Genomic DNA, 27,519 nt, shown 5'->3' with positions numbered 1-27,519 from the left:
GTTGCAGATGCAACTGCACTGAAAAGCATGAATTGTGTTCTTATTTCTACATTACATTCAGGGCACCATGATAACCTACCATCCACCAATCTATAAGTGAAACTGTCAAAACATCACAATATAAAATTAAGTTGTTGGTGGTTCAATTGTTTTGATATTGTCAAACCTCAGCTCAGGCAAGTACCAAAGTATTAATTCTGGTCACATGTTCTGAATAAGAACATTAGATGAGAAGACTATACAGAACGTTTGCGAAAGTAAGGGGATTCACATTCTAAGCAAACTCTTTGAGTCTAATGATTTATTGTTACTTAAAAAGTAGCTGCAGTTAAAAAAAAAAACTGTCACTATATCCTGACAGTAGTACATGAGTGAAATTATCTGTTGGAGGAAAGAAACAGCTCTCTCTGGCCCCATCTTGTGACTATAATTACATTTTTAAGGAACCACCACACCAGAGGAAAAACATCCAATCAGAGACAAATGGCGTGACCGACGAGGTGTCAATCACTCGCGGGCACACCCCTGCAGCCTTACACTGACCTGTTACCTTGGGCTTCAGGAGATTTGCTGAAACTATGGTGGAATATCCACTTCCAGAAGGAACAAAGGGAAAAAAAGCAAATTCTTCATTTGCCAACAACTGGGCATAAGACTAGCAAACAGAAGCAGGATGAAGATCCAACAGGACAGATCCCGAGACCAAACAAGGGTGAACATAGTTGTTACGTTCCAGAGGTGGAGGAAACAGAGGATTCGTGACGTGGAATTAGCAACAGATACATTTAGCACTTTTTTTTTTTACTTGACTGTACATTCCAAAAAAAAAACATTACAGTGTTATATTAACACTCCATTACGAATGAGTCGTGCTACCAATGTACAGCCGCGGCTAACATCGGCTTATATACAGTGCATTTTATGTACAGTACAAGTCTCGCGCGTGTTAGTGAGGGGTGTGGCTTTGGTCAGAGACTCGACGGGGTAGAGATTAGTGAAGTGAGGCTACATTCATATCTTGCTAGCAGTTTTGACACTGCAAATTCTCCCTTTAAACAGGGAATTTCATTATTCAAATCCTAAAAAAAACAGAGGTCCATCAGCTTCAGGGGAATGGATCATGTTGGACCTTCCAGTTTCTACTGTAAGCCATGTAAACCACTTTCTTTTTAGAAGTGTCAACACAGCAGGAACAAAATATTATTCTGCGTTTAGTGAAAGGTCTTCCAGATGGTGCCAAGATCAGTGTCACAGCTCAGAGCATGTGTTCATCTCTCCACTAACCATTTTGCATACTATGCTTGTGTAATTGAATTAGATGAAAACTGGTTAAAGGAAGAGTGGTGGTGTTGGCTAGTGTAGATTGAGGGCTTTGTGGCTATGGAGACATCCAGTAAACGAAGCCGTTTCCCTCCTAAGTGTTTGAGGATGGGCTGCAGGTTTTCAGAAGAGAATGTTGGGGGCACGCCCCCGCCAAGGCGATACATCAATCAACTTGGTTCCCTTTGTTCTTTTGTCCTAAGTTGTAGCTTCTTTTTTCCCCACACAGGTCTTCACCACTACCTTCTGTATATTCTTTCTACAAATAAAATGTGCCTTTTATTGATTAATTCAATATAATACCTTGTTGGTCATTTTGTGCTTCCCTTTCCCCTAAGACAACGCCCCACTGCGCCCTCCCTTCGCTCTCTCCTGATGCTCAAGGAGGTATGATGGTCGTGCCCATATGACCGGATTAACCTACATTTCCACCTCGATGAGCATCAGTCAGACCATATTTGCCTACTCCCCCATCACCACATTTGTGGCATTTTGCGAGCCAAACCCCCTCCAAGCCAGAATGATGTTGAAACGTTAGCATGCACATGTGCACGACAAAGCATGCTTGGAAAACACAGACTGTTTAACAGACATCAGTAGCCCTGCACTGCAGTTTTAAATCAGTTTGCATGAAACAGGTTGAACAGAAAAATACTAATTATATTCAAATATGGACTTCACTCCGTCTGCAACTTCAAGCATATGGCAGTCAGAAAGACGTGACTAGGGCGCATAAAGAAGCTGAAAGTGAGTCTGCATCTTTTCAGTCAGACTCTGCAAGATGACGACAGCTAATTTAATTTCACAGATCAGAGCATGTGACAAGGCTCACAACTTGACTGTGATGTGCGCAATTAACCTTTTGGTTTGAAGCTGATAGCATAAAATGTCAGTCAACACACAGTTGAGTTGAGTGAGAGTGTTGTTGCTTGGATACTACAGACAAAGCACCTTCAAGCTTCTAGAAAATACTAACAAAATTGAACAAACTATTTATGCTAAACTCTGAAAGCAATTGATAGTTTGCTCGAGCAACATTATTTCCCCTGCAACATCCATCCAATTAGCGTTTCCCCTTGAAATACAGGCAGGGATAGATTTTGAGGACAGGGGGAGCCTGCGCCATGTTATATGTGCATATGGGCATACCGTTGTTAGTCAGGGAGCACAACATTCTTGCAGTGAAGCTGTCAGTTCCGCAGTATGCGTAAGATACACTCTGGCAAACACCCAATTTATATCTGGGACAAGATGTTCATGGTTATTTCAGAAGCACCCAATGGATCAAAGATTCTCACTTCTATTTGGGGCTAAGCGTAAAATCAAACGTCAGTGAGCCAGATTCTCCTCTTGTCACCTCCTCTTGAGTACCGTTCCTCTTTTTAAAGCATTATGGAGACATTCCTTAGGCATTTAGGAAAATCTGGGTGAATGTTTCAAATATCAGTGAACGGCAAAGGACAGTATAGCTTATGGTCCAAGGACCCACACATACAATAGAATTTGTCTGAGTTATTCTTGCAGGCGTCTGTCTGTCTGTGCATGTTATTTGTGTGACTGTCTGTCAGACTGTCTGTGTCTCTTTGTGAAACAGTTTCACACACAGCTTCCAACCAAGAAACACTGAAACATAATGTGTGGGTGACACGATGAACAAATGACAATAATCATAAACATATGCACACACTACGCTATTTCCTCTCTGGGGATGTCTCGGTCTGAAGATGAACACACAAGGGAGTTATGCACGCACACTTCCCTCTCTATGGGTACTCCTCCTCCAATATACTCCATCTTTAAAGCTGTGTGGAACCATAACAGTCACAAAGTACCGTCTGTTCTCCAAATAGTGAGAAAAAACAGCCAGACAGACATGGACGGGGGGCAGGATGAAAGAGCTGCACTGCAATCTGTTCCTCACATAACTGGACAAAAAAAAATAGACGAGCAGGAAATGATGTTTGTTTTTTTTACACTATATAATGCTCAGTTTTGCAGTCAGGATTAGTAACTGCATCAGTGATACTACGACTACTTCTACAAACAGTTATTGTAATAATTAGGAATAGTCATTTGATTAAATGTTCTTGATGGATAGCGGGGGGGAGTCAATTGTTATTTTATTTATTTTTTTTATTTAATTGGAGGTAAGAATCTCTCTCTAGATGTTCTTCTTTTGGTGCCAGTGCTGTGTTAAGCAGATGTACCTTAGCAGATGTCTGCATAGATGTGGCTCAACTACCCGCCGTTGATGTTTACACATTTACACTTACTAGATGGATGTTGATGATTGCTATGATCTCAAGCACTCTACTGTTATTAACACAAGATTTAAAATACTTTTTAAAATAAATCCAAGCAGTAGCGGACAGACCTACAGATCAAAAGCATCACATCGCAGTAGAATACAATTACCGTACTCATTGTTTGATTCAAAAAACCCTGCTCAAGGTTTTTTTTGTTTTTATAGCTTTAAAGGTATGGTTTGACAAATAACCTCGGTTTATGCTATAAAAAGAATGTGATAGACATTTACATCTGGTGTATGATCCATCTACTCATTGCACAGGCTATAAATGGAACAATTCTTATTTTCAGTAAGGTTTACTTTTAAAATAACTGTCACCTTTGTGGCAGGAATTGTCAAGCGGATGCAGACCTAGCAGAACTCCACAGCAGACAGCTGAGATTTTAAGCCTCCAGTTAATGACTAATCCTGACCTAAAGTCTACAGCGTGATTGGTTTGAGCCAATTATACAAGGTCCCCTCCCTATTTGCTGATTGGCTGGTTAGAGGCGGAAAGGGGGTTGATAAAACTGGAGGTCCTTATGGTAAAGCTCAGACAATTAATCAATGAACATAATAATCATTAGCAATGACATTTGTGACAGACCATTTTTCATTTTCTTCACTGAATATTTATGATGCGATTGTGTCTGAAAAACAGTCATTCTGAATCTGTATTACATATCGTCACTGTCAGGCAGAAGGTCCAAATTTCACAAATTGATACTATTGGTCAGTTTTGAGTTAGGTCTTTTTTTTGTTTGTTTGTTTGTTTTTTTTAAATAATACAAATTATTGATCAATATTAAGTATTGAAAATGTCTTGCTCCCTTTGATTATGTTATATAATGGCTCAACAAAATGAATTGCAAAATGATGATTTTTTTGATTTTTATTTTCCTGCAAAGTGATGGTTTGGAGATGCAAGGATTCTGCCCAACGCCAGCGAGAAAGAGAATCATTAAGATTGCCATTTCGTTTACAGCAGTACAGCATTGTTAGGTAGACATAAGAAATACTTTTGAAGTTATTGAACAAAAAACTATGGGGTTTATATAATGCAGCAAGCTGCATGTGGGTGTCTGGGCGTGAGCCGGCATAAGTGTGCTCATTGTGTATTATAGTTCACCCAGCGTTCAATAAATGGATGAAATGTTCAGTGGTGGTGGTGGATCTCCTTTTCCCACATGCGAGTTTTCCACTCGACAACGGGGAGTCACACAATAGACAAGTTGATGCGTTCCACAAAAAAAACTGTGATACAGCTAGCTGCGGTATAACACCATATACTGTTGAATTTGAAATGATGCCAAAACTTCCTAAAAGACTAAAATCTTGCAAAAGTACAATGGCGAGAAATGCCCAGTGTCTGAGGTGTGGGATAACGCTATCCCACTAAGCACTGAAGCATTCAAAACTTTAGAAATTAGAATTTAAAAACTGGGAATCCAACACTGGTTGGAAAGATGGAATTTTTCAAGTGACAAGAAAATGGGCTATAGATACAGAAACAATTTGTGGAACAAAAATTAACATCGCTGAAGCAATTGCGTAATTCATTTGCAGAGGACAACATTTTCATTTGCACTTCATTTCAATTTTATTTCTACAGTTTATCTATTTGAAACCATTATTGTTTTTATATAATGTTATTTATCCAAAAAAAATAATTTTTTCCTAATGAGATATTTTAGAATGCCTCTCTTTTTCTGTGTAAAATCTAGTTAGTTATTTCGGTGTTAATAACCCTGATTCGAGACTTTAAATGACAAGCTTTTAGCTTGTTAAACTGTAAATAGCTGTGATTTAGTAAATATAGAATACTAATCAAACTTGAGCTACATCATTTAAACAAGTACAGTTTTAAATATTTGAATGGGCCCCTTTGCACAGGAAACGTTGGGCCCCGAGGTCAACAAAGTTGAGAATCCCGAGTATATTCGACCTAAACAAATTTTGTTAAGGAAGCTGTAATGGAAAGCAAAGGGCGTAATAAATCAATAAAACACAGGAATGTAGGAAACCATTTTATAGTAAATTATTGTTTGTTAGGGTAACAAAGTACTGTAAATGGAAATCTAGGGAAACAGTTGATGATATTGGTCAATAGCATGTCAAAACATGTCTAGAATTAAAAAAATAAATAAAAAAAGAATGACTAAATACATAAAGGAACATTAAGAGTTTTAATTTACATTGAAAGTGGGGTTGATGATAAGGAAATTGAAATACCAATTGGATGCGTTAGGCAAACACTGAAGGAAATTCTGGAATTGTGGTTGTGTCTTCACCACACACAACCGCTTTGGGAGCATATCAAGGGAGCTAGCTATAGTGTAAATAATGTTATGTTTCAAATCATAAGCTTTCATGGCATAAGCAGCCGATCCGATCAATGATGCTCCGCACAAGACATTTAACTCTGTTTCTTTGTCGCATAGTTTATTTTTAGCCTTGTCACGTGTCTTGTAGCGCAGTACTGTAACTATCTGATGGCCAATAAAGTTTTTTTCAATCTTGTCGGTGAAAAAACACGTTGTCGCTTTGGGAATATTTTGCAATGTCTCAGACAAGCGACAGTTATTTGCAGTCTGTGCACAACTGAAGTACGTCGTGGGGAACGTCATCTAAATGCTTAAACACAACAAATTTGATCGAGCACCTGAAGAACGTACACGAGGAGCAAGTTCCAGCAATGCAGCGTGGCGGCGCGGGGGTAAATAAATAAATACATTTTAAAAAGTCAAACTGACTCAAATTCTGGACAACACCCGTCCATATAGCTGGGACAATGAGAAAGTTAGAGTAAGCATGTCATTAACAGTATTTATTAAAGTAATTGAATTGCAATAAAGTAATTTAATTACAGTAAGTTAGCACCCATTATTTCTGTCATGTAATGTTGATTTGACCTAAACGTATGTCAGTGGCCTTGAATGCCCCCTAGAGGTCATTGGTGTTTTAACTTTTGTCTAAAATGCTAGAGAATAATTTGAGCTGGGACGGCTCGAGCACGCCCGTAACCCTTGTGAGGATAAGCTGACCAGAAAATGGATGTATGGATACAGTACACAATTATATACAATAAATGAACAAGGCATGTAAATAGACACATTGCTCCATCTTGTGATCGGATCGGAGATCAGTTATCGTTTTTTTTAAGACTGGTGATCGGTGATTGGCCCCAAAAATCCTGATCGTGTAAAGCCTAGTGGACACCAAGTAGTGAAATAAGATAGAGCCAACACATCATAACGTTGTCGAGGACGATGACCTACGTGTAACATTTTCAAAAATGGCTTAACCATACAGCACATATCTTTACCACTTTGATTAGATGTGTCGGTTTAAAAAAAAAAAATAGACTGGCATTATCATTGACTATTTATCGACAGTGAATGATTTTGATGCATTATAGATTATCAGTAGAATAGTAGCTGCGTTGACCCTCTGGAGGTGATGAGACAGTATCTGCTCAAGGACATGCTGGCAGAGTTTTTGATGGTATGACGACATCAGTGACAATAGAGTGAGGCGATGTGAATGCAGAGACAGCGAGGGACACAAAAGACTCTTGGTACACAGTAAAACAATGGTAAGTCAGCACTGGTCATTTAAGATGGTATTAACAAGACACTGCAATATTCATGCCAAGTGAACACTGTTTCTCTATGCATTTGTTTTCCAAAAGGTCAAACAAAGCTTCGCCAATACAATTGGAGTAGATGCATTTAAAGGCCTTGTCCACACCAACATGGGTATTTTCTCAAAGTACATTTTTCAATGAGTCTTGGACCTTCCGTCCACACGCCAAATGCATTTAAGGGCACTCAAAACCAAACTTTAACAGTGAACAGAATTCTAATTGAACCTGGAAATGTAACTATGCAATTGTTTGAGGTGGTAGCTTAACACTACTGGCCCTTGCATTTTGTTTCTCTTTTATACAAAATTGAAAGAAATTGAGGTGGTTTAACAGGTTGTTTGACAGAGGTGGATGGACAAGAAATCCAGGGGGTAAAGAGAAGTAAGTTTCACATGGGCCATTGATGAACCTGGGTAGGAATATAGCAAGATTGGAACTAATCGGACAATAGAGAGTAACAAAATCACAGAAGGCAACCTTAACAGCTGCGGTTACTGTGTAGAAACAGGGATGGACAACATGGCTGTAAATAATTACTTGAGAGTAAGGTAAATAGTCTGTCTAGCTTTTCTCCATTTACTGTGCCCGAAGGAAGGAAGACAGGCAGGAGTGCCTGTGACTGGCCAAATGAATGTTTAGCCTAGTCTATGTTGAAGAAAAGCTTTCAATGCTGTGCTCTAAAATGAATACAATCACCTGCACAGACATGAAGGCCCACACACACTACCTCAGGGCATTGTCACATCTCACAATATCAGCGCTGTTCACTGACAGAGTCGTTCCTCGTCAGCAGACCATCCAAGTTGAACTGCATTTGCACTGTAGTCAAGTGAAGGGTACATCCTCGGTGTAACCCATCAGTTATGGACTCCTTTGAAAGACACCACCACAAAGAACTGTCAACCTCTTCTCTTATGGAACCAAACACCTTGACAGACAAACTGAAGTTACCAGGTTCTTTCAAAAACACATCCAGTGACTATTATAATATATACAATAATAATGTTTATAATATTTTAACCTGATTGCCCCATGAATTACCATTACAGTAACATGCGACAATCACCGTTAAAATACAATTTGAACAAGGGTTGCGCATGATAACTCACAAATTGATCATTAGAAATGTCTAAAGTACAACAACATGACATCAGATCAGGGCAGATGAGTTACATCCACCCTGTAGCACAACGCCTCCAGGTAACATTGGCAGCAAAATAGGAGAACTATCAATAATGCTTACGCACTTAAACCATGTAGCGAAACCAATGAAAGCATGTTTTAAACAAATATTTCCTTTGGCCCATGTATTTCGGCTTCAGATCACACCTCACCTTTTCACTGTGTTTGGAAGACAAGTAAAGACCCACAAGACAAGAGTCAATCATCCACTCTTTTAATAAACAGAGTGCTGACAACCTTGGAAAATACAATGTGTGGCAAAAAAAGTGGATTTCTCCAAAGCTGCATCTCAATTACACATGCGTCTGAAGATTCGGAGCAAATTTCCCACTATACTATGCATTATGCTGATTTGAAAGTAAAATATTAATGCAGTTCTTTAATGGCATTGTAAGCGTTGTGGAAACATGTTGTTCAACCAGGTACGCAGACTGCAGGTCCTTTATTGAACAAGGGATATTCCAGACACATCCGCTTAAACATTTCACTGAATGTGAAAAGATAAAAGCTGTCGAATAACATTGATTTGTTTGAAAGAAATAATAATCTGACATACAGTTGTCACAGCAATATGTTTAATTTTATCCAAACACCATGAACTTGTAACAATGATTAAATGAGACTCAGTAAGTAATAATTACATCCAAGACACATGTGCTCAACTGAACTTTACAGTCATGGCAATAAACGGTCACAAGACCAACTAACACCTGTTCTACTTTTACCTCACCCAAACAGCTTAAGCCTTACAGCACATTCACTAAGCAGCTCCTTGGACATTACAGAATGGGTGCTACTCACAGTGTAGTGTGGGCTCCTCAGGTAGGAAAACATGGTCCAAAAGTAAATTCTGGTGACAACAAAGGATATCCAAACAGGTACAAGGAGGCTGTGGTGGCTTATTCGCATTCAGAATGTTGTCCAACAGATGAGAAGAGACGACAGTGGCTGATTAAAGGATCTTAAGAGATCTATTTAGGACCATGGTGCTTAAACAGGAACACTCATTAGCAGACTGACCTGACTACCACACAGAAGGAGACACAGAGAGACAGAGAAGAAAAGAGATGGAGAAAGACATAAAAGTGAAAAAGACAGAGGATTGCTTGACAGGTGGCCATGCTCAAAGTACACTCAAAAGGCCAAAATAAGTCAGAGTTTGTGACCCTGGAGCCATCATGTCTGAGGTTCACACACTCTATTCGTACTCACAACTGATATCGGCACAACTTTAAAGGAACAATATATTGGCAAATGTACTGAAAGAGGATTCTAAATGTCATTTGGGTCAGTGTTTGGAGTTTGGTTTTGCCACTAGATGTAGGTAAAATGTAATGGAGTAAGTTATCATGGTATCTACAGTACACTAGGGCTGGGTAATATGGCCTAAAAGTCATATCCTAGTCTTTTTTTGGGCTGAAATGCGAGACAATGTATAACCTGGTATTTTCTCAAACGTGGAAAGTGTTAAAATTTAAGTCAACACAGCATGTAACAAATACTGACAGCTTTATTCCGTATTTGATGCTTAATTGTGAAATGTTAAGTGACAGTTCACTCAAATAAATTTTTTTCCATCTTTCCAACAACAACAATGATGGAGTGCAATTGCAGGTTTTGAAATCACTACATAAATAGCAGATAGCGATTAATACTTTGCAAAGAGATGATGACTTATTGCTGGTGTGAACAGAGTGGAAGCGGTTTAGACCATTTACATGCCAGTTGCGGCACAGGTGGAGAGGTGAAGCGAGAAAACAAATGCATGGAAGCCGAAGTGTGAGTCAGTGTGTAGCATTCGCTTTGTGTCACGTTGCGTTTAAGTCATGCATATGTATCAGTGAGTCTGCTCTCGCCAATTTATAATGCTCCAAAGTTTATTAATCCACCTCTTGAGTATGTGACCCACATAGATGCCACACTGCTGCCTTGGAGGCTCCATTGGCATAATTCCACAGCCCTCCTCCACAGTGAAAGCAATCCGGTGCACTGCAGAGCCCCTTAACCCATCTTGAAGCAACATCAGTTACCATTCAGTACATTTGCAAGGGGTGTGATGGTGTGTCTACATGGCAACATAAGACCGCAAGCTGAAACATTCATTTATTGGCTGCTCGCCAAACTCTGACTACATGACAGCCACCCACAAAGGAAATGAAAACGTCCTCACAGACAAATCCCTCAAAACCAGCAGGTTGTGGTTACACATTATGAACACACATCAAGCCTTCGAACACATTTATACTAAAGAAGTGGTTGGCTTGAGGTACAAGATTGACCATTGCATGGTATGATTATTTAAAAAGTACAAAAATACAACATTCATTTTAATTCAATTACTAGTAAATCGTGCATTGATTAGCTGGCAACCAATTTCTGGTGTGGCCTGCCCTTCGCCCAAAGTCAGCTGGCATTGGTTCCACTTCACCGAAGACCCGAATGAGTTATTATAGAAAATGGATGATAAATTGTAATTTCTTTTCTGTTAAATACAGTTTAATTTTGTTTTGTAATATCATACAGTTGAGTGAAGAGGAGGCCTAACGCTTGGCAATGAGGAAACAGAAACAAGGTGGTAACGGAGTTGAGTGGACAGAATGGATTATTTTATGAACTAGCACATTTCGGCTGAGAGAGGCTGTCAGCAGAGACCCCCTACTGAGTGGGCCGACATGTTCACAGCTCGTCGGCAATGAGGAAATGGAATTGCCTCATGCAGAGAAAGAAACCCCAGAACACAGTAGGCGGTCTGGTAAACTCATTTTAGTCCGCTGCCCCTTTAGGCATGGCATAGAGCCCAAATAAATAACAACAAAATCATGACTAGCACAAATTTACCTTCAAGTACAAAATAATTTCCTGTGTCACCCAGCTAACTAGCAGGTCCCCTCCTCTCCATGCCGTATCCCTCTTCAACTAACCACAGTAAAGTTCCAGCAAGCTGCTACTATAAAACTATTGTTGAGGTTGGTCCCTGCCAGAGAGAGGGCTGCCTTGTCATCTATACTGCCAGTCACATGTTCAGTTAGAAAAATAAACTGCATCATCAGTGCACCACAGCCAACATATGAGACTAAGATCAGGACCACATCCAGTATTTATTCCAGCGTCGTCACATTCTTCATGCTGACACTTCACGCTCGACGATACTAATTTCCACACAAAACTTGCATTTATCTCAGATCATCGCCCAATTTCAATTACGAGTTTATGATGTTAAAAGCTATTCCCAACATAACTGCTTTGACCTCCCACTGAACCATAAAAGGGCCATGCTTGGCAAGCAAATTACCACAGAACTGTTTCAGCACAGAGATATTCAATTACTGCTACCCGTCTTCTTGCACCAATCTTTCAAAATTCTAGTCTCCTCTACATGTAACGTCCATCCAATTTTTCTCCCCTTCACATCACCAAAAATAGTTTTTAAATGCATCAAAAGCAAATGTGGGGATCTGAACTTTACACCAGGGTTGTGTCATATTTTAGATATGAAATATTATGTATCTTGAAACAAATGTATTAGTAAACGGGGGGGACAAGCAAAGGGGCAACATAGACCCTCACCAAATTCTGTCATTCGGTCTTTAAAAATCAACTGAACTAAAATGGTCACCCGAACCTTTCCCCAAACATGTAGCATCAACACCAACGGACTACACTATATACTGTAAAGGAAAGATTGCTGGACCATGGTGCGTGATGACATTAGTTTAAAGGGGGGTTACAGAGCGGTTTAACACAGGAATGTGTTGTACACAACCCCTTAATCCAGATATGTAAGAAGATTGCATTCTAGTATGAGTGTGAGGACGGTGGGAGGGTTTGCAGGGGTCTGTCGAGGCTCGGGCTGATCTGTAAGCTTCTCTGTACCATGGCTGGTGATGCATGGTGCTCACCAAGAGCCTATAACACATTTTACATGATTATATAAAATCTGGTTTGGCCTTTGTTTGTGGTTTCATCCATAGATAACAATGCTTGGGTCAGAAGAAACAGTACAGAATTAAGTAGAAAACTAACTGTACACACTGACAATGACAGCCCTTTTCCATCACAGTCTGCATGGAACAGTTCATGGCTGCTCCTTCTGGTTGCATTATTTAAAATGTTTATAATTTACTATACAGTATATGTAGATACTGTAAATAATCAAAAAGGCTAGAAAATGATGTACCCCGAAAGAGGAGGTATAGTTATGAAGTAGGTAAAGGCATCTGTTTGCTGAATCGGCAATAAATCTTTTAATAGAGTGACTAAAACAAAGCGGCACGGTGAACGACTGGTTAGCACATCTGCCTCACACTTCTGGGGACCCGGGTGCAAATCTTGCCTCGCCGGTATGGAGTTTGCATGTTCTCCCTATGCCTGCGTGGGTTTTGTCCGGGTACTCCGATTTCCTCCCACATCCCCAAAACATGCATGGTTAGTTAATTGAAGACTCTAAATTGCTCGTAGGTGTGAATGTGAGTATGAATGGTTGTTTGTTTAACCTGCAATTGGCTGGCGACCAGTTCAGAGTGTACCCCGCCTCTCACCCAAAGATAGCTGGGATAGGCTCCAGCACGCCCGCAACCCAAGTGAGGATAAGCTGTACAGAAATGGATTAAAACAAAACGGGCAATTTGTGGCCAGAATCTCTGACACGGCGTTGTATAGTGCTAGGATAAGGCTCTTGTATGGCTAGAGAAAGGGTAAGATAAAGATTATTTTGTTTTTCCCCCTAATAGTGGCTACTTGCTATTGGTTAAATGGTGATGCCGTACATCAGGTAAATAGATTCTGAGGCCTTACTTTGATTAAGTATTTGAAAACACACCTTCTATTATGTAGGCCATACTTTAAAAAGCATTCATCAGTTAATGTTAACGATGTCTAAATTGTTGTATATGGGCAGTTCTTATGTGGCCAAATAAAGTTTGATTATTATCAGACTGCTGTATTTTTTGCAGATAGTTTCACTGATTGATCTGGGCAATCAGAGACAGTTGAAGAAACGTGCTGTTTTCTCACTAGAGCATGCTTATGTGGTTCCCATTGACTTCCACGGTCAACCTTTTCTCAATTTGCTAGGATTAGGGTTAGACAATACCTTATCTCCATTATCTCATGTCTTATTGACATTTGTGAATCAATTCAAAATGGTTCACATGCATTGTGAAGCATCTAAGAATTGACCACCCTAAAGACAATAGATTCATATATCTTGGAAAGAAGCTTGGTAATTTTTTATTTATTTTTTTAAACAGCTAAACTGTTAACCAGCCATGGCACAAGCCACCTAATTGTGTTATGGTTCCTTCAGAGTATGAAGTGCACAGATAAATCTCTTACCGCTGGCACATTCATAGCCTTTAAGGAAACTGAGAGTGTCGCTCCGTCAATCAAACACAAGGACACTGAATAACTGCTTGCATTGATGTCTTTGTGTGCTCGAGACAACTCTGTCAGCCTCCCAGTATCGCTGTTTTAATCCATGAGCTACTTTGGTCAGCTTTAAGGAAACGTGCAGAGACATGTACTGTATCCCCAAAAGGCCAGGCTTTACAGGTAGACCCCCTTGCCATCTTAAAGCCCAACTGAATGCAATTATGGAATGTGTGCTGGTATAGTATTAGAATTGGATTTGCGGAGAAATAACTGCTACGCTACAGAACTATAAAGCTGGTGGTAGGCTCGAGACCAATCCACAGTATTGTCATTGTTTAGTGACAGGTGCTTGGTGGAAATTTCTGCGGTCTAAAACACAGAAGCCCTGATTAAATTATACCATTTACAGACACTGATGACATATAGAACGTTAGGAAGGAAGTTAATACCTTACAACCTCAAGGTGGGGATATTTTTAAGGGGTTTTGTACTTTTGTCATAGATCCAGCTACCCCTTTGACAGGTGACCACATATGTTTGTATTTCAACACTCATGTCGGTGTTTAGCAGCACGGTGGAAATTGGATGGATGGATGTCTGTGTTTATCACTTCACTGGCATAATATCAGACCAAAAGGACATATCAGCAGTCGATCCTACGACTCATTAGTAGTCCTCTGTCCAATAAACAAAGATGACAATGACAGTGAAAAATAAATGCAAGTCAGCAAATAATGGATATACCTTTCCACTTTACACCACTGCTCCCACAAGCTGGAACCAAACATGTACCCTTCCCAAAGACATAAAACATACCCCAGATACTGTAAACGGAAGATGGCTCAAAATGTTTCATCCAAATGCAACTATATTATGGAATTTTATATCTCTATATCCAAAAACAGAGTACAAGCGGTCAAGAGTCAAACTGAAGAGAAACCCAAGACAAGAAGAGATTGTTCAGACTTTCAGTATACAGACATTCCTAAATGACATTATAGGCAACATCCTTAAACGTGTTACTTATGCTATCTCATTCATTTACTTTACTGATTTTGGAAGGAAAAGATATAGATAAAAACACAAAACAACCATTTGTTGATACACCACATAAGGATCCTTTATTTCTTTGAAAGCAAGATTTGCAACAATATTGAAATTCCTGTGTAGGCGAAAGAAGTAAACACAAGGTAAAACTGAATTTTTGTAACCTGCTAACTCTGATCACTCAAAGTGCATTCAGAGCGGTACCAGGAGTAATTGGAAACAACGCACCACACAAAAAGCTTGGCACGAGGCAGCCATTTAGGGAAAGCTTATATAGCCCAAACACCATTGCTAAATGACTTCCAGTTCTCATGATTTATAGTTTCACAAGACGAATAAGGGAAAGGGAGAATGCAGAAGGCTGAGTGTACAAATAGCCTGACCTGTCTACTCACCCAAAGAGTTGGTCACTGGGGGAAAGGCTATCAGCTGTTCAACAGGCTCTGACAACATCTTGCATCAGTTATGTAATAGAGCTGTGAGCACCCAGTGTCTTGGGCATCCCTAATTACACATATAAACACAAACCTACTGTATGTTAGCGGGAAGCTACAAAATAAAGCTCTCACTGTATGAAACATGGTCTTGCATGTGACACACAGTGATGTGCAATCATCCCACTACCTAAGATTTGTTACACTGATATACCTACTACAACAAGGTATTTTGGATCAGAATTTGAGACACTCTAGCTAGCTTGCTGCAGGTTGATAGCTAAGAAGGGCAGCAGCAGGAAGAAGCTCAGGGAAGATAAATCACTGCGCTATATCAAAAGCACATCAGCCAGGTGCCCTTACCTTCTCTGGATACATGCTTTGCCAGTCCAGCAAGTTGCATTAGTGAGCCAGGCCCAGAGAGACTCACCATGAGAGACAGAAGAGGGGCTGAGTGACCCACATAGAGTATTGGGGGTGAGAGGAAAAAGAGAGAGCGAGACAGAGTGATGCTTCACAATCATTCGATCCCTAAATCAACACTAGGCTGCACCACAACTCGGTAGGCAGAGGGGATTGATGGAAAGCAATTAAGAGCACACAAAATTAAAACATCAACGTCCAGGAAAATTGTCTCAATATCACTTCCAAATATATTAACAGACAACTAAAACAAACATCAACACTGATTGTATTGCTTGGTAGAGATTACATTATTCCCACAGCCTTGCATTTTGGAATTAGGCTGTAACACCAAATGTAGAAAATGGATGCACTGGGAATTTTCTGGATAAACTGTACCTTGCATGACATTTGATGACATTAAAATGTTACAGAAATCACTGCCTCTACAGTAAATATAGGTTTCAAAGTTTAAAGTCAACTGAATCAAAGTTCAAAACAGCGTCACGGCCCCGGATGGCGATCAAACTTTAAGGCACCACTATTTTGTTTCAGTCCAAAAGAAATTAAGTTTTGTGGAGGATTCTGAATTCTGGATTGTCAGTGAGATTCAAAACAGTTTAGGTCAAGAGAAGCCTAGTAGCTACATTATGATTGTTGTCCTTCCCTTCACCAAGATTACTTCAGACAAGATCGTCAAAAAGAATGATTCAAGGAGAGAGGTGGGAGGTCGCAAAAAGGAAGCAGTGGAGACAGCAGGACGAGTAGAAAAGAGCCTAACAGGGGTTCCAGACAGAAAGAGGAAAGGGGAAAGGAGGCAAGTGAGCAGACCGGAAAAAGCACTCACAGGAACACAAAAGATGCACTATTAGCTCAATTTTATATTGGATTAGATTATGGCCAGTCTGGTGCCTCACTTTTGAGGAGAGAACGGACTTTCATTGACTTTCTTTTCCCTCACTGTACAGTACTGTGTGTGTAGGCACTAAAGCAAGAATGTCAAGTATGCACTGGAAAACAAGCTCAGGCCTCCTTTTCAGCTGCCCTGGGAGTAAGCCTATTGGCTAAACAGAGATTACAGGGCACTAACAGACAAGACATTAATAGATGATATCTTTTTTTAAAACTTTGCCATTGTTTAAGAGTATATATTTGCTAGACCTCACTTCAAAGATGTGCACTTCTTGGAACATGGCTAAACCGCCCTATAAAATTTCAGAAACCTGCCAAAGAATACGTTTTTGTAAAAACATGCACGAACTGTGTCGTTCCGTATATTTCGGACCATCTTGTTTCTATACAGTACACCAGAAAGTTTCCCTGGAGACTTCAAGTGTTTCTGCCTGTTCGTTTTAAAAGACCAATACACCACTTCACAAGGAAACACTTCACCGCTTCACTTTAATTATCCAATTCACTGCTTCAGAATAGCAGCAGTAAATTGTTCCACTGTTTCAAAAGGAGTGCATATATTTTCAGTGCACCTAGGCGAACTAGCAAACCGCAGTCTACATAGTAGTCTATTCACGTACACTGCCAAGACTAACATTCTTAGTTCTTAGTTAATTAAGCAATAAAATATGTGCCATATTTTAATTGTTTTGCATTTACATGAAGATCTTAGAGAGAGTTAAGAACTAAAAATTGATAGGAGTGAGAGAAAGAGAGAGAGAAAGAGACAGAGACGGTGCAAGGCCAGCAGTGATTGTTAGGAGTTTGATTGCGTGAGACTGTACTGTGGCGGGGGTGGGGGTTGGCTTCTCAAGGTCGTACACCGATTCACTCACATAGGCGAATGAGTGAGTGCACGGCTGACCACTGGCCCCATAGGCCAAAGCCACAGACAAAAACTCACTTTGGACCACCACATCTTGCCCTTGGTGACATCTTTGAGAGTGGAAAAAGATGATTTGGTCTCTCACACATCACTACAGGGAACAGTGTCTCCATTCATTATGTCACTGTGCTTTGGAAAGAAAGCACGATGAAAAGATTCAAATCACACATATAATTTTCAACATGTAAAAATGATCATCCAAAATCAACAACCTCCATGGTGATCGTGTGCAACAGGATTCAAAAGCGAAACTAAAGTTAACATGTGACCTCAAGAGACCAAAGAGTGGATCATCCGCCTCTGCTGTTGCCACAGCATCAGCGAGAACAATTACTAAAAGAAAGTGTGGTGTGACACAGTGGAGTTATTGGTCACCTGGAGATCAGATCTACCGGTATATCAATTACATGTGGCCAGATTGCGCTGCAGCAGAGGCATGATAAATCTTACGATCAGAGCAATTCATCCAACGGCTCCTACTGAGGCTTACAAAATGACAGCCACGTACTGGCTAAATCAACACTTGATTTGACTTCTACTAAAGCTATAAAAAAAAAAATTAAACGTGACAACAGCAGCACTTGAACTATTACATTTTTGTTACTCTCCATTGTTGATGATTATTAAAAGACTTTTTCCAAAACAATATGCAATTAAGAGTTGTTAATATAAGGGGTCAAATACTCAATATTTTCTTGAATAAAAAAATTCTGGTGTAATGCTAAGGGAATTTACACAGTCTCAATTGTCATGCAAGTGTAAAACTTTAAAATCAAAAAACAAATTAACCATGATAGCAGGTGACGATCACATAACTTACGGTATATAATCATCCTTTGTTGAGGATGGTCGCAACAAAAGGCACAAAAACCAAAGAAAAAGCTAAGTTACTCATTTGATGCTGGCTGAAATGAACTTCCGTGAGATACGTAAGGTATAGGGTGAATTACAGCAGGTGACATTTTGACATGACTTTACAGGCATAATTGCCAGGGTAATTTTGGTTCAATTCCGAATTAGTAAGCACCAGAGTTTCATTCTATTACTGTATATTACACAAGATTACCATATCTAAAACTCAGTGCAGGATGGTATATATACACTGCTAGCGTGTTGAAAAAGCTTATTTTTCCATTTGTTTCAGGAGTCAATTTTTTTTTGCGAAAATGATGTAACAATTCCACAAGAAATCTATCAAAAATTTGCAAATACAACGAAAATACCCCCTCACTTACAACTCCACCAGCCAGAGCTTATCTGTAACTTGGAGAAGCAGAGGAAAACCATTTGGTTTTTCTGCAGGGTCGATCCCTTGCCTGGCAACAGGCCAAAAAGGACAAACTAACACAAGACTAGAAAGGCAGAACAGAGGAGGAAGGGGGGGTGGGTTCCACCTGCCGCGCAAACTACATACAGCACTGAGCTTCACATGGACTTTTGGCTGAAGCTGTCTGCTTTTTATCCGGCACTATTGAAGGCTGACAAACAAACAAATACAAAACAAACACAAAAATACACTCTTATAAATTGGCCATGCAAATGTAAATGGCTATGAGGAAAATGTGTTCATTTTGGCACAAGTGGTTTGACAGGCGTGAAATTCAAAAAGGTTGGTGTTGGGCAGGCAGCAACACAAAAACATTCATTTTCACGCCCCTTGGGGCTCTTCTGAAGGACGTCAATAATGACCTAGCTAACTATATGTTGTGGCTAAACCGTGATAAGAGTGCGTCCATTCTCACTTTTCTTCACTTCACGACATTCACACTTACACAGCCTCTTTCACACAGTGGTCCCCAGTGTGGACGACTGGGGGCTACAGACTGATCCTCCCTCTGATATGACCTACTTTCCATTCAAGCCTGCCTCTCTTTGTTCGTACCATGGTGGAGGAGGCTTCTGCTGCCTGTGGAACAAAGAGCACAAGGAGCATTTGGAGCCTTCACACAAGTTGACCCCTGCCTGGATAAGCCTCCCAAAAATTGGCTTACATAGGCAGTCCTTCACATTGTCTGGACCACTGCTGCATTTTACTGAGGATTGGCCTGCAGTTTCTACATCAGTCTCTTTCTCAAACTGTCCAAATTCAGGGTTAGGACATATCCTCAAGAATGCAAAAGGGACCAATGTGAATCCAGAAGTGAAACTGCATCAACCAAACAAGCAAAGGAGAAGCTTTGGCTGAACATGGCTGTCAGGGAGGAATTATTCCTCCCATCCACACAAGGCCAGTATTGGTAGTCAATCGTTATTCACCAACTGCCCAATTTGCATCTGCAGAGAAAATCAACACGAACTGAAATGGATCCAAAGTTGCCAGGTAACCAGTACGCTGTAGCACTAATTCTTGAGCAGATAACTCCTGTAAATCACTACCAACTGCACAAAGAAAAGTTTGAGAAATCATCACATTTAGTCACGTGTCCATGTCTTACCTGCATGTGTTCTGTTGAACTGCTGCTGAGCTCATCGCCCGACTCCGAGTCGTTGCGGAGCTTGCTAAGGCCATTTCCTGGTAGGTCACATTGTGGGGAGCTCTTGTCACTGTCTGGACTTCTGTTGTGGTTGTTCTCCTCTTTGAGCGGCGGCGAGTCAGCTCGGGTCCGTGGCAGAGTTGAATTGTTGTTGTTATGAAGAAGCACCAGTTCGGCCACCACCCTGCAATGATGGGGACTTCCCAAATTCTGGTTAGCATCCTTGGGCAGAGCCGGCGGTGTGACACGGTCTGAGGAAGGTGATGGCGTAGAGGAAGGCGACGGACGCCCAAAGCTGGACATTTCAGGCTGTGGCCGGTTAAGGTTTTCATTTGATGCCATGCAGATATCAAGAACAGTAGGCTTGGCCCTCAAGTTGGGCTTCAGAGGGGGCATCAGGGCTCGCCGCACCTCTCTGACATACTGGGCTGGCACGTAGAAAGCCTTTGTGCCCTCATCCTTCCTCACCTGCCACCAGTCCTCGTTGGTTTTCTTCACTAGCATATAGCACTCCCCCTGCCGGATGGTGACCATCTTGTCTTTCGCCTTGTACTCATAGTCATATTCCACCTCAACATAGACTTGACCCGGAGCAATAGGAAGCCCATCTCTATCAGCCATGGCTGTCAGGACAAGTGTTTTTAATGCCGACCTCAGCTGCTCAGCGTTCCAGGCCTGCAGGGCTCTTCATGTCTGACCAGGGAATTGCTGGGCTGTGGGAGATAACGCAGCTTAATGTCAACAGCTATAATTTGACATAAAACAGTCAGCAAGGTCAGAAACAAGTACATTCAACTAGAGATAGGCAGAGCAATCAATTAGTTTAATGACTGTTTCTTAAAACTGTTTCAATTTTTTTACTCATGTGTTTCAGGCTATACTTTATAATAATCTACATCTTGAAGCAATGCAGACAAAAAAGGTGTACCAGCTGGCAGCTCCAGCACCAGCAGAGGGCACCGACTCAACTAGTTTGCAGGTTGAAAAAGAAAAAGCCTGTTGTACTCAGATAGCAATACTCCACCAACAAAAAACACTCCATTCTCCATTGAAATGTGATTAGACTACTTTAAGGACTGCAAGCGAATAGATCTCAATTTATCTCAATGCTCGCAACGGTTTTCAGCAGCTACTCTGACTTGCCATGTGCCTTTTCTTCAACTAGAAGTTAAGTGGTGGAAATGGCAATGTTTTTTGGTTTGTAGGTTTAATATTCTAATTTTAAAAAAGCAAATCTGCAAGTCAATTTCATGTAGCCGTTTCTGTAAGCCGGTGTAGTATAGAAGAATGTGGACCCCCTTGAAAATGGACCGCCGTAAAAAAAATATGGAACCCCCACCAAGATTTGTATGTAATGCAAATAATGTTCTTGACAACAAAATCTACCAAATTTACCAAAATTAAGTAAATAAATAAATAACAATATTAGGGTTACAGTTGTCTGTCAACATTTTTATATTATATTATATTATTACCATTTCTGTACATTTTTAGAGGGGATGGGGGCATATTGTTGTTTGGAAAATGGACCCCGAAGGTCTATATACAATGTTACACTGTTCTCTTCTTTTGGTCCACGTATTTTATTGTAAACATTATGTTAAATTGTTAAGGCATTTGTTGGAAACGCATTACTGAAAATATATTCTGTATATAAATATATTTATTTGTAATTATTGGAATAGTTTAGTCTCCTAAAATTACACCCAAAAAAATGACATTTGTCTATTAATTTTCCCAATTGTCAACCAAGGAAATGTATTCAAACAACATTCACAACCTTCAACAAAACCAAATGACCTCAACCACAAAGTTAGCACACTCATTGACTGTGAAAGAAACATATTGTACACATTAGGCAGAGAGGTCCTCACTCAACAGACACCACAGTCTCCGGTGAAACAATACAAGAGCTAAGGATATTTAGACGGGTAATTGATCCCCCTGTGTGGAGCTAAATGTGATGACAACATGATCCCACATACAGACCGCGCGGAATTCCTGCACTGACCGCATCCCAAAATAACAGTTTGTGTGTCATCAGGTGTCCCTGTTGTGCAATTCCACATAATTACTCATCATCGAGGCTCATAAAACTGAAAGGGTTTTATTTGTATATCACCTCAAGTTAGTATGGTAGGTGAGGGGACAGGTGAAAGGAGGCAAGTCATTGTAAAATGTGGAAGACAGTATGCTTTTGTCAGTTAACCCAGTAAATACTGGGGCTCTCCAAGAGCCAAACAGCAGCTAGTGACTCATTGCACCACGCAGATCAGATTCTCCCTCCTCCTCCTCCCTAAAATAGCAGCCACTAACATCCTTGATGTGTACGCAGCAAAAGCAGGTGCTTTTAGTGAGGCGTGAGAACATGCCACTCTGAAGCTCAGACTGACAGCCTCACACCAAGAATAGATCGAGTGGGGAGAGCCGTCTGCGCCTCGATGTTTCAAGACCATGGGCAACACGCACAGTATTACATAATGACTAGTCTTTGTGTGTGTGCCTTTCAGTAGTCATACATGCTCATGCCTCGATGAATAACTGTCTCAAGCAACGATAGGTAGATCCTCATGCAACCCCCTGTCCTACCACACAGACAAGCTCTTACTTCAGTGTCACAGCCTCACAAAGTGTGAAGGAATTGCTGTTGGTTTCCTAGAACAGTAGCATTGACATAACGTACAACAGATAAAACTTCGCAGTGATACGTAAATGTCACGCTGTTAGTTTGTCTCACGATACCTTTATCGGTTTAGATTGCCAGCAGCAGTCCTCCTCATACCACGAGCATCTGACCATGGATTATACACATATCCTCGTACAGTGACAGCTCTAAAGTGGAACAGCACAGAGGTCCTACATTTCGAAAATTCCCCAAAAAACTTTGGGTAAAAAAAGAAACTGGCGTAAATAAGTCACAAAAGTATCCAGCAGTTGAACTGCCGTTGAGCCAATGGGAAGGAATATTTAACAACACTCCCATTTACACCTATGCTCAATTTCAGTCTTCAGTTAACATAACAACATGCATGATTTTGGAATGTGGGAGGAAGCTGGAGAAAACCCACAAGAGAGAACGCGTAAGCTCCACACAGGAGACCTCCCGACTGTGACGTAGACGTGCTAACCACGACTTCGCCGTGCTGCCCCTTGAGCAACATTGTACATCCATCTGTCCATTTTCTATACTGTACATATCCTGATCAGGAGCCTACGCCAGCTGACGTGGGCAAAAGGCAGACTACACCCTGTACTTGTCACCAGTTAATCAGCACACAGCCATTCACATATTACATCACCTATCATATTTACACCATCACCAAGTGGGACCTGAACCAACATGCTTGTACAGAAGTCAGGTGACTGAAGCACTACATCTACTACCATCAGTGACTACTCTGAGCAATATTTTATTTTTTCATACTGAAAACCATGGAAACCAGGTGCTCTGCAAGTGTATTATTTCCACAGAAACTACTGTTAGCATAATCAAATGTGAGACTGACACAAACAAACCAGAAAAAAACTAAATAAATACAAGCCCCTTCAGTATTAAACCTGCTAAAGTGTCTATTTCTGCACCGCCCAGAAAGCAGATACGACAATTTTATGGAAAAATTAATTCCCGAGTGTCAACAAATAATGTAGCGTAATGGGAATTGAACAACAGTCTGGGGAGCAGGGGGGGGGGGGGAAACCTTGTCTTTATATTTCCTTGTACAGTACTTTGTTAAGATGATTCGCTTCCTGAGAAGTTAAAGTGGATTTAAAGGGGACATACAATGACAAATGTATTTTTTTTAATATTAGTAAATAAACAGTTTGGTTTTTGGAGTCCCTGCCCAGTGTACCTACCCATTAAGTGTGAAATTTAAAAAAAACAAGTAAATATTTGGTTATCTGCCTCATTTTGAAAATGTGTAAGTGAGCCGTTCTGCTCTTCTGCCCCACATAACAGGAAAATTTGGTAGATATGGTTAAATCAGTTAGTGGTGGCAGATAAGCGTTATAACAGTATTACTCATTAGCTTCTAATAAACACAACACTTAGTATACATGATTGCACCAGGAAGTTGCTGGCAGGCTTGGAGGTTGTTTTGTTTTTGGCAATGTGTCCACACACAAAAATGTTTTCGCCTTAGGCACTCACTTGTTCTCGACACTCTGGGTTCTCCTTACGCGAGTAAGAAGCGAAGAGCGTTCGCCCCTGCGAACACAACGTTGTCGGGGCAAAAGAGATGGACAAACGCTGGCACAGTGGAGATCCAGTCCACTGGTTGTCAATCGAACAAAAGCCAGAGTTACCATTGGTCCAGCAGGTGATGTGGCTGGTTGAGGGCTTGCATAACGCATGAGACGGCTTCGCCCCTAAAACGAGTCCATTTAACCATGGCAAGAAATGTGCTATAAAGTCTGGAACTCTTGATGGGTATTTGATTGGGTAGTTTGACGAAAGCATGGCACAGACAGACATGTTATTGCAACACTTGGGAGCTCTTTTCAAATGTGAAAAAAAATGCAGAGTATTTAATGTCTCCTTTAAAGGGACCGAAACCTTAAAACTTTGCTAGAACCTTTATCCTGACAGTCCAGCGTTATCTGTGTTGACTTCTCACGGTCCTTGCGGTAGATATTTTTTTTTTTAGTACTCCGGTTTCCACTCACAATATGACAAGCATACATGAATATAAATAAATACTTAAATGAAGACCGATGTGGAAATGCAAGTGTTAATGCGTATCTAGTCTAGTCTCTAGTGACGCTTTTACTATAGCACAGATTTTTAAGCAATCATTTTTTTGCGTGCGTTTATTTGGTATACAGGCACATTTGGCTCTTTTTATTTTTTTTGCTCCCACAGAGCAGAGAGAATGCGTGCCTGTGAGTATTGTTTTATGCTTTGTTTGTATGCGTTGCTGCTCCTTGTGTGTCAAAGTAGCAGCTATGCTAAATTTCATTATCCCGGCTAGGGAATTTCACATGATATGTTAACATCAAGCTAGTGGCGTTTCATTCGAAAAAATTGAGTTTGGTGATTAAATATACAATGTTGAAATCGCTTTTGTTTTATGTGCTGTACCAGTTTTACAGTAAACTTCAAATGGGAAAATAAATAGCTTGAACAGACCAAGCTCTGCCTCTTCTCTTCGTTTCCTCAAAGTGATGTTATGCATTATCTTCCATTTCTTGACAGCGAGAGAGTGAAAACAGGTGCTAAAGAATACTTTTTTTTTTTTTTTTTTAAATGTGGCATGTACGAAAAGCAATGTCACGATACTTGGGGAAGGGGGGGGGGGGTAAAATAGAAGAAAAACAGGACTGCATCAACACTGGGATCACATCCTGCGCCTTTGTCTGCAGACATCTGCAGCTCGGCCACTGTGGCAGCATAAACAGCCTGGGACTCGGGCAGCCTTTTGTCCCTGCGCTTCATTCAAAACAGATGTGGCTGAGCACTGAGCAGCATCGTCCACTCCAACATGTGCTCCTATATTACTGCGCGTGGATTTCAATCAGTCTCTGCAGGTTCACGGGTCGCGCTTCCAGCCCGACAACAGACAGCGGGAATATGGCACAAAGAAGTTTAATCCATGTGATTTCGTAACAAAGGCCACTGAGTCGACATCCCCCGGGGGCGAGGGAAGGGCCGCCGAGGAAGTCGCACCCCGAGCGGGCACAGGCGCTGGAGGAAATCGCCTCGGACATGACCGCTCGGCGCGTGCCACCCGCACAAAGCGCCATCCCCGGGAATGTCGACTTCACATTTGCCATTTTGAACATTCGAAAGCGTCACAACTCAACTCTGAATTATATGCTCCGTGCGCGTGGACAAAGCACGGCAGGTTGACTCATTGGGAGAACAAACACTCGACCTGCGGCAAAGTAACTCAAGACGCGAACCGATATTGGTTGAGCCCCACGTCGGCGACAAAATGAGCCGTACTAACCTTAAAGAACTCAAATGGCGTCTCTTTACGGGTCTGAATGGGGATTGTAGAGGAAGCGTTTCTTCCTAAATGAATGTGGACAGTTCCGAGCTCCGTTTAGTCCTTTAGCGGATCTCCAAAGCTTTTCGGTCTGTTCACAATCCCCCGCCTCGCCTGCTAGCTAACAAGCCGCGTGTGGCGACGCACATCATATCCGGTCATTACTTTCACAATAATTCGATTTCAAAGTTTACGCACCAAGCGAGTGCCGATTAAAAAAAGAATACTTTTTACATATGATTACTAATAACTTGTGAGGACAAAGCGTGTAATAGTACATAGACTTGAAGATTGATCTTAATGATGTTATGTAAATCCTCAAATTCAAACGACCTTATAGCCAAAGGGGCATTTTTGTCCGATATCAACAATATCAAAGCCATTTGAGCATTTATTCTATATTCTTGATATCCAGCTCAAGGTCGTACAACTAGGCCAAAAGTGGCACTGCTAATAAAACAAAACAAAAAACACATTACTAGTAAGACAGTCATTCTTCCACTGTATTGAATTGTCTTACTGGTGAGGACAAAGAGGAGGCTACTAGTACATTGACCTTAAGCTCGATATCCAGGAAATTGAATAAATGCTTAAACGTCTTTCCAGAGCAACGCGCTGTCATGGTGTTTTTAAAAGACGTTGCATTGGTTTATTTTGAAGGTAGGTTTACTGAAATTCCGGAACTAGTTGTGCTGTATTTTGTGTTTGGTTGAACGCGGTACACTGGTGGTTTGTCGCCTCCACAAGAGAAGCGGGTCCGTCAATGTTGTGGACGCCACCAGGCGCTTTGCAATCCGGTCTATGCACATTTCCAGTTCTTTCCCGGTTGTGCTTTCTCCTTGTTTTGTTCAGGAGCGCTCTAGTCACACAAAATACTCATTGTCAGTGACGCATAACAGGTGCTTCGCTGTAATATTTGCCAGTGAAAATGCGATCCATATTGGCATTCCTACCCAATTTCCATACTTTTCCATCAAAACCGCGTCTCAAACATGCAAATGGTCTCCGTGGTCTGATCAGTGTATTTTCTGTATCTCGCTGTTTGGCATGGAACGGTCCTTTTGTGCAAGAGCGCCCCCTTTCGGTGAAAGAAAGAAAGTGACGAGAATGTTTTATTTTTATTTTCCTTCCTCGACCCCACGAGTCGCACCAAAATGCTCACTAGTAGCTTTGCCTCATTAGTCACATGTACTTTTCCTACTAGTATACCAAAGTTGTCCTACTACTGTGCCGAAATGTGAGACAGTAGTGGAAGTCTGTTGTGTGGAGAGAGAGAGAAAAAAAATGTTACTAATAAAACTGAGAATTGTCTTATAAGTGAGGACAAAGAGCATACTAGTACATGGACCTGCAGTTTGGATATCTCGAATAAATGCTCAATCAGCTTTCCATAGAAACAAGTATTGGCACTGACAAAGATTGCATTGAAAACTAAAATAGACACTTTTTATCCTGTTTTTTAATGTCAGTCTTGATTTCCTCTTCATCTGCAAACAACAAAACATCTTTAGGAAAAAAATAAAGAAGCGGCCC

At 40.8% G+C, this 27,519-nt stretch overlaps 1 protein-coding gene across 6 annotated transcripts in view; it reads right to left on the bottom strand.

Moving 5' to 3' along the window:
- arhgap12b (Rho GTPase activating protein 12b) overlaps positions 1-26,120 on the bottom strand; it is a 45,065-nt gene extending 18,945 nt beyond the window's left edge. For 4 of the 6 annotated variants that reach the window (XM_061758206.1, XM_061758208.1, XM_061758207.1 and 1 more), the window contains exons 1-2: positions 25,948-26,120; positions 19,961-20,712 (exon numbers count right to left, since the gene is read on the bottom strand). In XM_061758206.1, the coding sequence (XP_061614190.1) occupies positions 19,961-20,620 (660 nt within the window). In that variant the 5' untranslated portion in view covers positions 20,621-20,712; positions 25,948-26,120. Of the gene's footprint in view, positions 1-9,236; positions 9,394-19,960; positions 20,713-25,947 lie in introns of those variants that run through there. The other 2 variants (XM_061758210.1, XM_061758212.1) reach the window with 2 other exon arrangements.
- Positions 26,121-27,519: the final 1,399 nt, after the last annotated feature.

This window comes from Phyllopteryx taeniolatus, chromosome 20 (genome assembly GCF_024500385.1).
Source record: "Phyllopteryx taeniolatus isolate TA_2022b chromosome 20, UOR_Ptae_1.2, whole genome shotgun sequence".
Classification (NCBI taxonomy): domain Eukaryota; kingdom Metazoa; phylum Chordata; class Actinopteri; order Syngnathiformes; family Syngnathidae; genus Phyllopteryx; species Phyllopteryx taeniolatus.
The sequence above is the reverse complement of the archived record's forward strand: the minus strand, read 5'-3'. Positions and strand labels throughout refer to the sequence as shown.